Below are 13,530 nucleotides of genomic sequence, written 5' to 3' on the forward strand. Positions count from 1 at the left end.
GGTTTTAGGGTTCTCCTCGTTCTCGTGGCGGAAATTAATTCTTACTGGCAAAGCGGTGCTTTTTTACTTGGAATATGTTTCTCCAATTTTGTGCATGTCAGTTTTTGTCATCTTAAATCGTATAGCTGGTTTTATGGAAAGACTTCTCTTTTGTCTGTTTTTATATTTTAAATTTTACTTTTCTACATGTTGAATGTCACAGTCAAATACTTTCTCGTGCTATATAACTTTATCTTCTAACATCTTATATTAACTTGTTGAATTTTCTCCAAACTGATCATAAGGATTTTCATTGGATGTTAATCAAACTTGGAGTTTCTTTAATATAAACAAATGATTTTTATTAACCTATTTTAATATACATAGAGTCTCCTCCACGTTTTTGTTGTTGTTTTATTCCTGAAGAGGATTCTTTAATGTTTTCATGCGCTTGTTAATTTTGTACTGTAAAATAGTGGAACAGCAGGGAGAAAGATGCATTTCCTTCTTTACCTGGTGTACGCAGAACGCGCATAATAAAGGCATGCACGTTGGCTGACCTGTTCTTAGTTTTCTGCCAGTGCTGCTTGAGGAGAGTGTGTTTATTTTCCAGTAGAGTTAAAATAGCCGTAAGATTGTTTCGGTAGCCACAGGCATGTCCTGCTGGCTCCTAACTGTGGTGGCTCACGCAGATGTGAGCCCAGGGGAGCACGGCCTCTGCCCCTTTCTCACGGTGTGCCCGAGCCCCCAGCCCAGCGCCTGGGACGGGGGACGCTCGTCAGTCAGCATCCCTAAGAGAGTCGAGTCCCTCCCGCCCTCCCCTCTGAAGGGATCCGCAGGAAGCACGCGAGAGCGCGCAGTCAGGCCGACTCCCCAGAGAGTCACTCAGGGCACAGCTGAGGGCAAAGGCGGACTCGACGCTGTGGAGCGGAATCAGGTGCCGTGGGACCGTGTCCTCAGCTGTGTCCATATGCGCCGTCGACCCTTAGCCAGCCTTCCGTTACATCTCAGCTTACACGAGAGCAGACGAGCAAGAGGCGGAAAGTGTGCACAGTGATTTAGGGATGCCAGGGTTACGACTGAAATTCAGGACAGCAGGTGACTGTGAATTTCAGGTAAAGCACCAATTTTTTAGTATAATCACGTCTCAGATATTATGCAGGTGACTGGATGTCATGTATTTCATTTGACGACCCCAAATAGTGTTCTGACGTTTGTGCCCCACCCCCCAAAAAAGGAGAGAGAAGAATGTGTGTGCCTCCCGTTGTTCAGTTACATACGCGTAACCCCGGTTTGGAAGGCTTTGCTTCTGGAGGGGCCTTAGGCAGGAGTCGAGGAAGCGAAGGGTGCCTTCCACTGCACACTTTTTGTGCCTTTTAAATTTTGAACCACGTAAATATATTACATATTTTTAAAGACAGAATTATAAAATTAGAAAAACCGAAAACATCCCGGGAGCAGTACTGTCGTGTGTGGTGGTGTCGCCTGGAGGGTGCCCCAGATTTGCCGCAGCTGTGTGACGGGAGGGCGGGGCTCGGCCGGGCTTGGGCAGAAGCCGACTGTGGCTGAGGAGGGGGAACGTGGCGGGTTTTAGTTTTCGGTCACAGTCTCATGCTTGTTACCGCCTGTGAGATGGTCACTGCACTGTGAACGGGGAGACGGTAACGGACCGTGACCAGAGGAAATGTACCAGCCACTCGATGTGACCTGCCCCCTCTCCCCTCACTCTGCACCTTCCCCAGACTCAAACTGGACGCCGTTTGTCTGCTAAACCCTGGGGCCACCGCTGCGTCATTCCGTCTGTAGAGACTTTGACCTCTGTCCTCTGTCATTACTGGGGAGCAGTAGAGAAGGGGGGCTGGGAAGTTTCATTTCCAGTTGCACCTGTTGATAGCGAAGCGGTGAGAACAGAGAGACCGCGAAGGGAGCTTGTGGTTCTCCCTTTATCGTCCTAGACCTGCCGGTGTAAACGTCGACGTAGGACAGTATATCATATTTATTTTTAGCTCAGGAGATACTTTCAGAAGCATTCAGAATTCAGAAGAAAATGTGAATTTTTCTCTCACCCTTAACATGCATTTTTCATCTTCTTGTATTTTTAATTTTGTATTGAAATAATTGTTCTCGATCACTTATTTGCTTCTTTTGCTTTCTTCATAACTCATTTGGGTAGTTTCTGTGCGACCATATTGCATTATTCTGTTTTCTTCATTTTTGGTGAATAATTATTCACTGTTCATGCATTCAGTCTTTATTGAATGCATGCTGTGGACCAGACGCTGCTGAGTGCCAGGATAGAGAGATTTTTTTTCAAAATGCTAGCCACCAAGCTCCTCAGCTGGGGGAGGCGACCGTGTAGAAAGCATGGTGAGAGGCAGTCAGTGGCCCTGAGGTAAAGCAGTCCCTGTGCTGCACGGGCTGAGAGGGACACGGCACAACTCCAGCAAGCCATCGCGATTGCCCCGGCGTCCCCACGCGCAGAGTGGTGAGCGTGTCGAGGGCGGGGGCCTTAGCCGGTCTGGGGGGCGGCCCGTGCCCAGGGGAAGCGCAGGTGACCCCCGCCTCCTTCTGGGTGGGGGCTGGAGTCGGAGCTGAGCATAAATTGTTTCGGAGGTGCCCATCACCAGCGTGTGCGATGGAGGTGCCACAGCGCGAGCACTTGTCAGGCGCGGGGTCTCGCCGGCGTCCGCCCACAACACCGTCCCGGATCACACAGGTTTCTAGTTTGGTTCAGAAGTAGGAAATTTTGTCAGGACGTTATTTCGTAAACCCTGAAGCCAGCAGCAGGCCTGACAGAGCTTGCAGTTTCACGGCCCCTCATCTGTGGGCGCGGGGATCACGGCAGCCAGGAGACTAGCAATGTGAACCCCGGTGTTGGGCTGCCGTCACCCTGTAGCAGCGGGGGGAGAGCAGGTGGGACCGGAGCCCACGGATCCGGGAACACACGGGGCAGACGTCTTGGCAGGGCCGCTTTCCGCCTCCGCCCCGAGCCATCTCCTTCATGGAGATCCACGCACGGGGAAGTTCAGTGTTTCTCCAGGTCCTCGAGGTGTAAAATGGCAAAAACGGGAAGTCCAGCTGCTTCTCTGTCCTTTGCCGCAGCTCCGGTGCACAAGCTGAGCCGTTCTCAGTAGCGTTTTGGACTTGGGGTCGGCAGTGCACGTCGGCGTCACTCAGGGAGGGCGTTCAGGACACGCGGGCCCGGGCCGCAGCCCCAGGGCTTTTGGTCCAGGAGGTCCGGGGTGGGCTCTGAGGGTGCACCGCAAGCCTCCATCCGAGAGTCAGCTGCGCCCCTCTCCCCCGGGGGGTGCCGTGTAGCTGGTGGCTGTGCTGTAGGGAGGACCTGGTGTTTAAGGAAGTCCCCGTGTCCCAGGTGACCGTCATTTGCTAATAGAATTGTTCCTCGGAGTCAGTGATAGAAACCCAGGGCTGCGAGGCGCAGAGAGTTTCTTCCCATGGGGTGAGAAATGTCAGCATGAGTGACAGGAAAAGTACCTTGAAGGACATCAAATAGGTCACTGCACTTACCTGCGTTCACTGGAAGTTCTGTATCTAGTTAGTTGCGCTGCATGATGTGAATGCGGGGAGGACTGTGGTGTCACTTCTGACAGAACCTTTTGTTGGCTTGTTTGTTCCAAATGACATAACAAGGACGTTAAACTCGGCCAACGAAGCTCTGTTGCTCTTTCTCGCAGATGGTTCTGACTCCAGGGATAAGCCGAAGCTCTACCGCCTGCAGTTAAGCGTTACCGAGGTGGGGACAGAGAAACTCGACGACAGCTCCATCCAGGTACGCGCCCCACGCATCCTTCGTGACCTCTCGTCTCAGTGGGCACTAGCGCACGGCAGCGAGTGAGCGGTGGGGAAAGAGGTCAGGGACTCACGCGTTAGTGCTGACGGCCTGCTCACGCCGGTCACTCCTCCCTGCTTTGCGGAGAGACCACCGGGCAAGTTTCTGCCCATGCCCTGAGTCTGTTCCCTCCTCTCCGGAAGAGGGTGATGGTTTTGCAGGTCTGTTCCACAGACAGCCTCTGTGGAAACACCTGTCACTGGGCTGGTACAGCAGGAGACGGTAAGTTGCAGTTAGACTGTTAGCTGAGCACACGCTCAAGCGCTTACATAGAACCAGGTGTACGCGTTCTGTGAGCATAAGCTGGGGCCGTCGCTCCATCGGCGTTGAGCCCACAGTCCTGCCTCATCTGTCCTCGTCACCTGGCCGTCATACGGTGGCCGCTGCTGTCGTGCTGACACGCTTTCCTCCTGAGCACAGCAGCACAGCAGACACATAGCAGTTTGTCATCATCAGTGGTCTGTGTACATCTATCCACTGAATTATCTGTGTTTCAGTCGTGACCATTTGCTTTTTAATGCAATGTTACAACATACCTTAAATGAAGTTGCTGGTTACTAAAAATAAAATGTTCAATTATTTTTACAGTGTTTAATTATTTTATACTATTGGTAGAAAAGTCACTAAAAAAGGCACCAAAAACGCAGTTTATTAGGTCAAGTTCATCATAACAGGGGAAAGCAGCTTTAAGATTCTGTTTTTAAGTGCCCTGCACTTTATGATGGCAGCTTCTTTGACTTTCTTTTACTTGCAGTTGTTTGGTTCAGGAATTCAGCCCCATCACTGTGACCTCACGAACATGGACGGCGTTGTCACGGTCACGCCGAGAAGCATGGACGCCGAGACCTATGTGGAGGGGCAACGCATCTCGGAGACGACCATGCTGCAGAGCGGGATGAACGTGCGGTTCGGGGCGTCGCATGTGTTCAAGTTCGTGGACCCGAGTGTGGACCACGCCCTCACTAAGAGACCTGTGGATGGCGGCCTGACCGCGAAGGGTCCCCGACACAAACCTGGGTAATCCATTGGGCACGTCAGCGCTGAAAACCACATGGCGTTTTTCATTACGCTCAAAGTTTTCTATTAGCTATAGATCGTGTGTTTTTTTGTTTTGTTTTAATGTTTAAAACTTCGAAGTGGGGTTTGTGGTTCCGGTTCCTGTTGATTTGGTTGCTTTCAGGGGGAAGAAGGCAGAAAAGTCTCGATTTTATGGTAACACTGGAAGTCGTCACTGGTCTTTAAGTTATCTTTAAATTTTGTTTGTATTTGATACTTTAAGACAATACTTTATTTGTTCTTTTGTGATGAATTGTGGTGTCTGTGTAATGGTCCTGTGTGACAGGTTTTTGCTGAGGTGTTTCTTCTGGATTGCTGTACACAGCAGGATCTCTTTAAGTTCAGGTGTTTTAGCTCCCCCTAGCGCCTGTCCGAGGGCTTGCAACGTGGGCCTGTTAGCAAAACCTTTCTGGGGAGGGAGTAAGTCTTGTCTGGGTGATGACGTTTAAAAAGAACACCCCGTTGAGCTACTTGGTCCTCCTCCGTGCCACAGGCCGACAGGGCGCGAGTCTTGGAAAACGCGGGAGCTCTTCTGCCCTGCCGTTGGAGGCAACCAGAAAGTCCTCCTCGCAGACAGAGCAGCGTGTCGGTGGCCTTGCTGCCCTCTTGCCATTTCGTCCTAGGACCTACCTCGCCTCAGCCACCCGGAGCTTATACCTTGGGCCAGCGTTCATGTTGCTCTTTTGACAGTTTGTAAATCCTACCTGTAAATCTTTTGACACTGTAAATCCTACCTTGATTGTTCCTGGCAGGTTATCTGTGAACTGACTCGCTTTCCATTTTGAATCCGGGCAGAGAGAAAGGGTAACAGGCAGCAAGCACCGTTGAGACTTAACGTCTTGCTCCCGGGTGAGCCCCTGTGGGCCGTCTGGACGTTGGACCTTGCGGGGGCCCTTGCGGTCGTCTGTTCCCAGCCCCTCACCTTGCTCTCCAGGTTTCAGCAAACGACCATAATACGTCCTTGTTCCCAAAGAGAACCAGCATGTGCCTCTACCGTCTGCTTCTCACGAGCGCCCCTTGCTGGACTCCTGCGTCCAGCTTGAACTGAGTGTGATCTAAACTCACCCTTCCGTTCTGAGTCTGGGGGCCCTGTATTGACAGTCCTTTCTTAGGGTTCTGCTGACTTGTCACCTGCCTCTGCCTTTCCTGTCCCTCGCCATAACCGTTCCCTGGGCTCTCTCTTCAGCACACAGTCGTGCTGCGGCTTCCTTCCCGCACCAGACACCAGATGTCTTGATGGCATGACACGGTAGCCTTGCCTTCCGCCTATCCTCGGGGGGGGGGGGTGTTCCCCGACGAGGTCATCATGTGGGGTAGTTTCTTCTGCAGTGCTGTACTTGGTCTTTCTGTGGTACCGGCTGTTGCCTCGTTTGCGATTGTGCTACGTTTGCATTCACATCGCATTTATCTCGATGGTGTTCGGGATGTCGCTGCCATGTCCATTCTGTGTGTGAGCCTGACCCTGCATTAGGGACCCTGCCACCACTGGTTGCTCCTTCCCATTTGCTCTCTGGCGATGTGAGTAAGTCGGTCTCCTGTCGTTTAGCCACAGTGGTTTCTGCTTCAGAGCCTTCGATCACATCTCTGGCCAAAGGCAGAGATCACAGAAGGATGTGACTTAGGTTGCAGTGGGGGAAATGCGCTCTGAAATTTCATTTTTTTTATTACGTCTTTTTCCCGAAAAACTAGTGAAAAATGCTTAGTGGTTGAATATACCAGTACTTAATTTAATCTATAAATTAAAAATAATCATTTTGTTCCAATGACAAAACATTACACAGATTTTTGGTAAAGGAACCCACGTAGCTTTCATACATATATATTTTAAATTGACACATAGCATTATGAGAGTTTCAGGTGTACAGCATGCTGACACCGCATTTGCGTGTACTGTGAGGTGGTCACCACAGTGAGTCTGGCTAACAGTTGTCACCACACCTAGTTGCAGGTTTTTTAATTTCTTAATGAGAACTTTTAAGGTTTACTCTCAGCAGCTTTCAGATACGCAGCACAGTATTATCGAGTATGATCACTGTGCTGTACCTTACATCCGCATGACACTTAATTTATAACAGGGCGTTTGTACCTTCCGACCCATTTTGCCCACCCCTCACCCCCTGCCTCCTGCGACTGTCAGACCGTTCTCCGTATCTGTGAGCTCAGGTTTTGTTTTTAGATTCCACGTATAAGTGAAAACATGTGGTATTTGTGTCTGATCTAGCATAGTGCCCTCTGGGTCCACCCATGTTGTCACAGATGCCAAGATTCCTTCTTAATGGCTGAGTAATATTTTGTTGTACATATATACACACTACATTTTCTTTATCCATTTATCCTCAGATGGACACTTAGTTTGTTTCTATGTCTTGGCTGCTGTAAATCACGCTGCAGTGAACATGGGGGTGCGTATGTCTTTTGGAGTTAGTGTTTTCACTTTCTTCAGATAAACACCCAGGAGTGGAATTGCTGGATCATATGGTAGTTCTAGTTTTAAGGTGGGTTTTTTTTTGAGAATTTTTCTAAGAGTTTATTTGAGCCAAATAGACGACATACGCCATGGAGCAAGATCTCACGCTCTGGAGAATAAGAGTCTTTCAGCTTCTTTTATGCATTTGAAATTAAGGAGGGGACGTGAGATTACATGAAGGTGGGAGAAAGCAAGTTACTCGCTCTCTAGAAGAGAGTTAACAAGGTTCTGTGTTCTTTTACATTTATTTCCAAGGCTGTCCTAAGGGGCAGGGCTGGCCTAGGGCAGAGGGAAGCCTGTTAGTAAAAGGTGATGGGCCTGGGGCGGGCCTGCCCACCGTGACCCGCCCTGTTAGGAGTTTATGATCAGATCACCCTGTGAGCTTACTTTCCACAGAGTCCCATTTTTTTGTGCTCAGTTCCCCCTTTTGGTCATAAATCAGTCTGAAGGATGCACTGATGACCAAGCTTTTGGTCGGACAGTGTGGTTTCAGCAACACGAGGGAGGCCCGTTTCTAGGCAGTTGCGGTAGCCACGTCATTGTCTTGTGTCTGACTGTTGGGAGTGGGGCAGTGCTGGAACCATGGCATCTGAGCTAAAGCCGAATTTTCCCAAAATGGGAAGGGCAGATAAATAAAAGGCAGCCAGGTCTTCTGGCTTTCACCGTAAAAACAGACGAACAGACAGACAAACAGCACTCTGGACCACTTTCGCTTTACGAGCCGTCATGGCCCCGGTTTCGCCTCTGTCTCATTTTTCTGTTTTTGGCATCTAGCGTGACATCAGCGTAAGCCACGAAAAGAGTGTGAACGGTTATACATGTTCTGTAATCACCAACAACTGGGCCGTACAGGAAAACCCATTAGCAGCAGGTAAAAGCGAGCACAGGTTCTGAGCTCAGTGTCCGTCTGTAGGTGCACAGGCCTCGTCACTGTCTCAGGGGAGCCAGCCACCTCTGGCGGCAGCAACGTCTGATTCTCAAGGCGTCTCTGATGTCCGTAGTCAGGGGTAGATGTCCATTCGCGGTTAGGTGCCCGACAAGGTCGGGTCCAGCGAGGCTGGAGAGTGTCATTGATTTGATGACCTTCCCTAAGACAGCGGTAGCTGAAGTCTTTGTCCCCTCGTTCCCCATGGGAGGACGCAGCCACCAACGTGGCCTTGTCTCGAAGTGACTGCATCCGACCTTGGCAGTAGTGTTAGGGGTCCCTTTTCAGTAACGTCAGCTTATAAGTCCTTCCATCTAATGTAAGTCCAGCTTAAGTGCACTGTGATGCGTGGAGGAGACGAAGTCCAGGCCGCGGAGAGGCAGGGAGCAGGGCCGAGCCCCAGGCGGCCCCGGGCGGCCCACATGGCTGGGTCAGTGTGTAGCCACTGTCCACACCCCCAGTCTGCTCTTCAGGGTTTCATCACTCACTCGGCAGTTTTAATCTCTCAAGGGGCGCTTCAGAAACACCACAAAGTTATTCCTACATATACTGAGATTTTAACCCTTAAAACCTCAACGTCTAGTGAAAACTAAGAAGCAATCAATTAGCATTCTTTAGCTTGGATGTTTTATAACGTCTAGAAACATTTTTCATAAACATCAAAGTCAGTTATTAACATGCACTTATTTTTGTAAAACCCACGCAGCATAAAGACAGGTTGGTTTTACTTAGATCATGTAAACTTGGAAAGCATTTCAGTTAATTTCTGTTGTTTCTAAGAATTTTGAAGTTCCAGTAGTCAAGTGCTTGTTTTAAATTTTAACAATACCATCCAGAGGTAGAAAATTATCTCGCGTTTACAGCATACACTTATAGACATACACAGTCACATAGAGCACAGTTGGATCCAAATTTTGCCGAGGCATTTACAATTTTTATCTATCCTTGACAAGTCAAGCTCCAAAGGACCTTCCCTGTTTTAAAATAAGGACAGCCATTTTTAATACCTCAAAGAATTGCGTTGACACGTAAACAACAGCATAAGTCAATCTATTTGTCCAAACTCTCTTTTTGAAGCTTTGAGAGACCAATTACATACGTTTTCCATTCTATTGTGTAGCTGGCTTTTTCTGATTGTACGAGCAGAGATTAGTGCAGAGGCATCAAAGGATCCTCCTCCTGGCCATCTCGGTATTAATGGGAGGCTATCGTGGGCTCGTGGGCCTGGGAGACACTATTTTGCATGTTAATTTTGAACAAACGTCTGGGGAAACCAGCCGACCATGCACACTGGCAGGTGAGCCTTGGCGTGCGTGTCCCTGTTGGGTGGGCCCCCAGAGCTGCTTAGTCACCAGGAATACCGGAGCAGGGGCCAGCTGGAGCCCTTAGTCACCAGGAATACCGAACCGCGACGCTGTCCAAAGCCCCTATCTGGGCGGGACACAGTGCAGGCGCCCTGCTGTCCCCCAGGACCCCACTGGCTTCTCTGGATGGGCCCGTGTAGCTCTGGATGGTTCTGTGTAGCTGTGGACAGCTGCCCGCAGCTCTACCCCCAGGCTCTGCATTTGAACGGTCATCGCCACCCCCGTGGCTGTTGGGGATGAGGAATCTCTGCGGTCTCTTCTTGGGAACGAAGGGAGCTTTTCCTTTATTATTTCTTTCAATTTAATGTTTTCAAATATAGTTTCAAACGGGATCCTAAGATGTTGAGTGTGCGTAAGTTCATAAAGTTACGACTGTGACTTATCAAGAGTTATTAATTGTAGGCGTTTGTTTTATCCTGACAGAGTTGTTCAGGAGACAGCTTTTGAGTTCGGAGGAGACGTGCATAGTGGAATGGCATTACCAACAAGCAAGGTAGGTGCCCGCGGGCCACCTGGCGGGCTGCACGGGCTGGTGGCGATGACTCACGGGACGCATGCAAACGGGCTTCAGGTGCTCTCCACCTGTGGGGGCCCTGATCTGCCAGACAGCAGGCAGGATCATCCCCAAGGGCGAGAAGGTGTGCCTTATCCCGGGGCCAGGACCTGTGTCGTGGGCCCCTCCTGTGTGTAACAGCCCTTGGTCAGGTGGCCCGACCACGATGGAACCCTGCTCTCCTTAAGCCCCCGCCTCCTCAGGCACTTTGCCTCTGCGCTTACCCCTCATCTTTCGCACAGTCAGTTTATTTCTGCCCTCATTTTGGTTATCTCTTCCTGGGAAACAAACACCCTAAAACTCAGAGACTATATCGGCAGCCATCTCCTGTATTTAGTCTGTGCAGTGTGGACACACCTGGGCAGGTGGTTTCTTGCGTGGCTGTGCCACTGGCGGGTTGGCTGGTGGCCAGGCTGTGCTGGGGCCAGGGACTGCTGGGCTTCCATCTCCGCCTTCCCAGGTCCCCTTCGTGGGACCCCTTGCCCGACTGTCTGTCTGGGGGCCACCAGCTATTGGGGGCCTTGCAGGAACCGGGGATTCACGGCTGTCCTGCAGCCTGGGCCGCAGCTGGCCCCGCACTGACTCGCCACGACACAGTGGCCGGAGCGCCGCCAGGCTCCACCCAGGGCAGGGGCACTGGCAGCAGCTTCACTGAGGCAGTGACGCAGCAGACTCCAGTCCTGGGACGGGGATAGGATGTGCTGCGGTCCCCGTTTTCAAATCCCCTGCTGTGTCCTCCAACTACTGCAGCCCCTTCTGCTCACAGCGTGAGAGCTTGAAGAAATGATCCCCGGTTGCCAAGTCCACCCCCTGTAACTCCCGTTTCTCCATGACTCAGTGGCTCCTGCTCCTCCAAGGGCCTGTGTCTGTCACAGGCTCTGACGCCCGTCCGAGGCTTGTTTTCTGTCCGTGTGTCTCAGCTGGGTCACCCCCACTTCATGGCGCACGTCCTTCTGTCGGCTTCCAGGCGTCTCCCACGTTATCACTCGTTAGTCCTTCCTCCCCCGCGAGTCTGGGGAGGGGCGTTGGCCCCAGAGCCCTCCCTTCGGTTCACCGTGTCGCCTGGGCGGGCTCGCAGGGCCGCCCCGAATAGCGTAGCGTCTGTGTTGCCGCCCGCCCGCCTTGCCCTTGATCTCTTCGTACTCCAGACGCTGCTTGACACGTCCACGGGGATTTCAGATTTACCAGAGCAAAGATGAGCTGCATTTCTCTTCCACGTCGTCCTCCCCCGCCCGCTTCCCCACCTCGGCACGTGGTGTCCCCATCCGCAGTGCTGGCACAGGGCGTCCTCCGCGCCTTGCCTTCTCTCAGCCTCTGCGCCGGGCCCGGCGGGCGGTTCGCTCTGCATGTGAGGCCGGCCGTCCTTGAGCGTCTGCGTCCCTGCGTCGTCACCGAGAGGCGGAGCGTGGCAGAGTGCCCGGGCCTCCTTGGGGAGGAGCCCGAGCAGCCGGGCTGGCTCGAGGGCTGTAATGAGACCCCATTCCTGGCCTGCGTTCAGAGCGCCCGGTGACTTCTGATGGTGCCACAGCCTTCACTGTGGCTCATGCGGCTCCTCACGGCCTGGCCCCCTTTCCTGTCAGCGTGTGGTGCAGCCACACGGCTTCCGGCCCCCGAGCACCCGCCGCCGGAAGGCCCGCCGCGTCTCCTTCCCCCTGCTCCCTGCGCCCCCCTCCTGCCTCGGACCTGGCTTCAGCCCCCTCCGTGAAGGAGGCGGCCCAGGCGGCCAGGCACCATTACCACAGCGCAGTTTAAGTTCTTCGGGCGCCGTTCCTCCCGTCTGGCTCTTCCCGCTTGCCGGCCGTCGGGCAGGGAGCTCTGAGGCGCGGCTCGTGCTGGCCGTGCTCGCTTCCGGTGCTTCCAGTGCCTGCAGTGCTTCCGCTTCCGGCGCTTCCGGCGCTTCCGGCGCTTCCGGCGCTTCCGGCGCTTCCGGCGCTTCCGGCGCTTCCGGCGCGCAGCCTGCGAGCGGGGTGCGTGAGTCTCAGGGCTAGTTGAGTGACTGACTGAATCAACACTCGCAGAACCAAATGTGACTCTTTATAAAAATTTGACTTTATAAAATGTAGGGTCAGCAAAGAAAACTTGGTAAATTGGAAAAAAGTGAAAACCAGCCACAATTTAAAGTTGGCTATTGGTAACATTTTGGTGGATCGTTTTCTGAACTCCGTGTGCATGAACGCGCGTTCATGTGTACAGGTGACGCAACTTAATTTCTACCTACACGCACACACGCACACACACCCCTTTCTGTCCTATTTCCTGTTGCTGTTATTTTATAAGGATTTTCTTTGAAAATCACTTGAAACAAGCTAAAAATGTTTCGTAATATGTTAGCTTATAAACGTGCCATGATTTATTTATTGCCTTATTGTTCACTTAAAACAATAGTTTGAAGTCTTAAGTATTGCCATCCACTGAATAAGCAGTTTTGTTTTTATAAGTATGTCTTATGGAAGTAATTATTGTGTATAAACACATAACACATTTCCAAGCACAATTGTAGTGGCACTATACTGATGGACTTTTTTTTTTTTTTTTTTAATGCCTACAGCACCTGGTATTCCCAGGTGGTCTTCCATCCAAGTACTAACCAGGCCCAACCCTGCTTAGCTTCCGAGATCAGATGGGATCAGGCATTTTTGGGGTAGCATGGCTGTAGACCTGATGAACATTTTAAACAACATAAAGGATTGGTTTAACGAGCTTTGACTAGATGACAAAATGCAGCCATTACAATTCTATAACACAAACATGTATAATGTTTACAAAATATGAAAAAGTATTTTTTTTTACAAAGCAAGTTATATAATCTCATTTATAGAAATGTAAAAAATTGGAGAGAGGCATACAACACAATATTAATCTCTAGTTGGTAAGACAAAGGTGATTTTTATTTACTTATCTCTGCTCAATTCTTGCAGCAAACAGATGTAATGAGAAAGCTTACATAAAATTTTCGCCACAGTAGATTTCTTCACATAAATGATTAATTCTGCTCTGATTGTTTTCTTAATGTAGGTAGCACATCTTTTTTGTCTGCCATAGGTCGGTTAGGGATGTGTACTATTTGGAAGGGTTTAAATGTACTCCATCGGATTGCTATATATGTGTATTTTCCCGTGTTGACTAAGGGCAAGAAATAAAGCAGTTTTCGTACTGAATTCTTCATTAGGTATTGAGCTGTGATGACCAGACTCTAAAATCCTTTCTTAAAAGTAACAAATAAAACAAGACCGTAACTAACTCTTCCTATTGTGCATGTTCTCTCAGCTTATCCTGATTGAAGAGAACTTTTTGGAATACAGTCACTATTATCCCTGTGCTTTTGAAGAACCCGTG

At 50.6% G+C, this 13,530-nt stretch overlaps 1 protein-coding gene and 1 non-coding gene across 2 annotated transcripts in view; one reads left to right on the forward strand and one right to left on the reverse strand.

Moving 5' to 3' along the window:
• The window catches only part of AFDN (afadin, adherens junction formation factor), an 88,290-nt gene that overhangs the window by 17,068 nt on the left and 57,692 nt on the right, over positions 1-13,530 (forward strand). The window contains exons 7-9 of the mRNA XM_023521716.1: positions 3,675-3,769; positions 4,584-4,846; positions 10,065-10,134. Of these exons, the coding sequence (XP_023377484.1) occupies positions 3,675-3,769; positions 4,584-4,846; positions 10,065-10,134 (428 nt within the window). The remainder of the gene's footprint in view (positions 1-3,674; positions 3,770-4,583; positions 4,847-10,064; positions 10,135-13,530) is intronic.
• LOC111730431 lies at positions 12,734-12,852 on the reverse strand. Its single transcript, XR_002776685.1, has one exon. It is a non-coding gene; the product is annotated as a 5S ribosomal RNA (ribosomal RNA).

The sequence above is a fragment of the Pteropus vampyrus genome, unplaced genomic scaffold (assembly GCF_000151845.1).
Source record: "Pteropus vampyrus isolate Shadow unplaced genomic scaffold, Pvam_2.0 Scaffold312, whole genome shotgun sequence".
Classification (NCBI taxonomy): domain Eukaryota; kingdom Metazoa; phylum Chordata; class Mammalia; order Chiroptera; family Pteropodidae; genus Pteropus; species Pteropus vampyrus.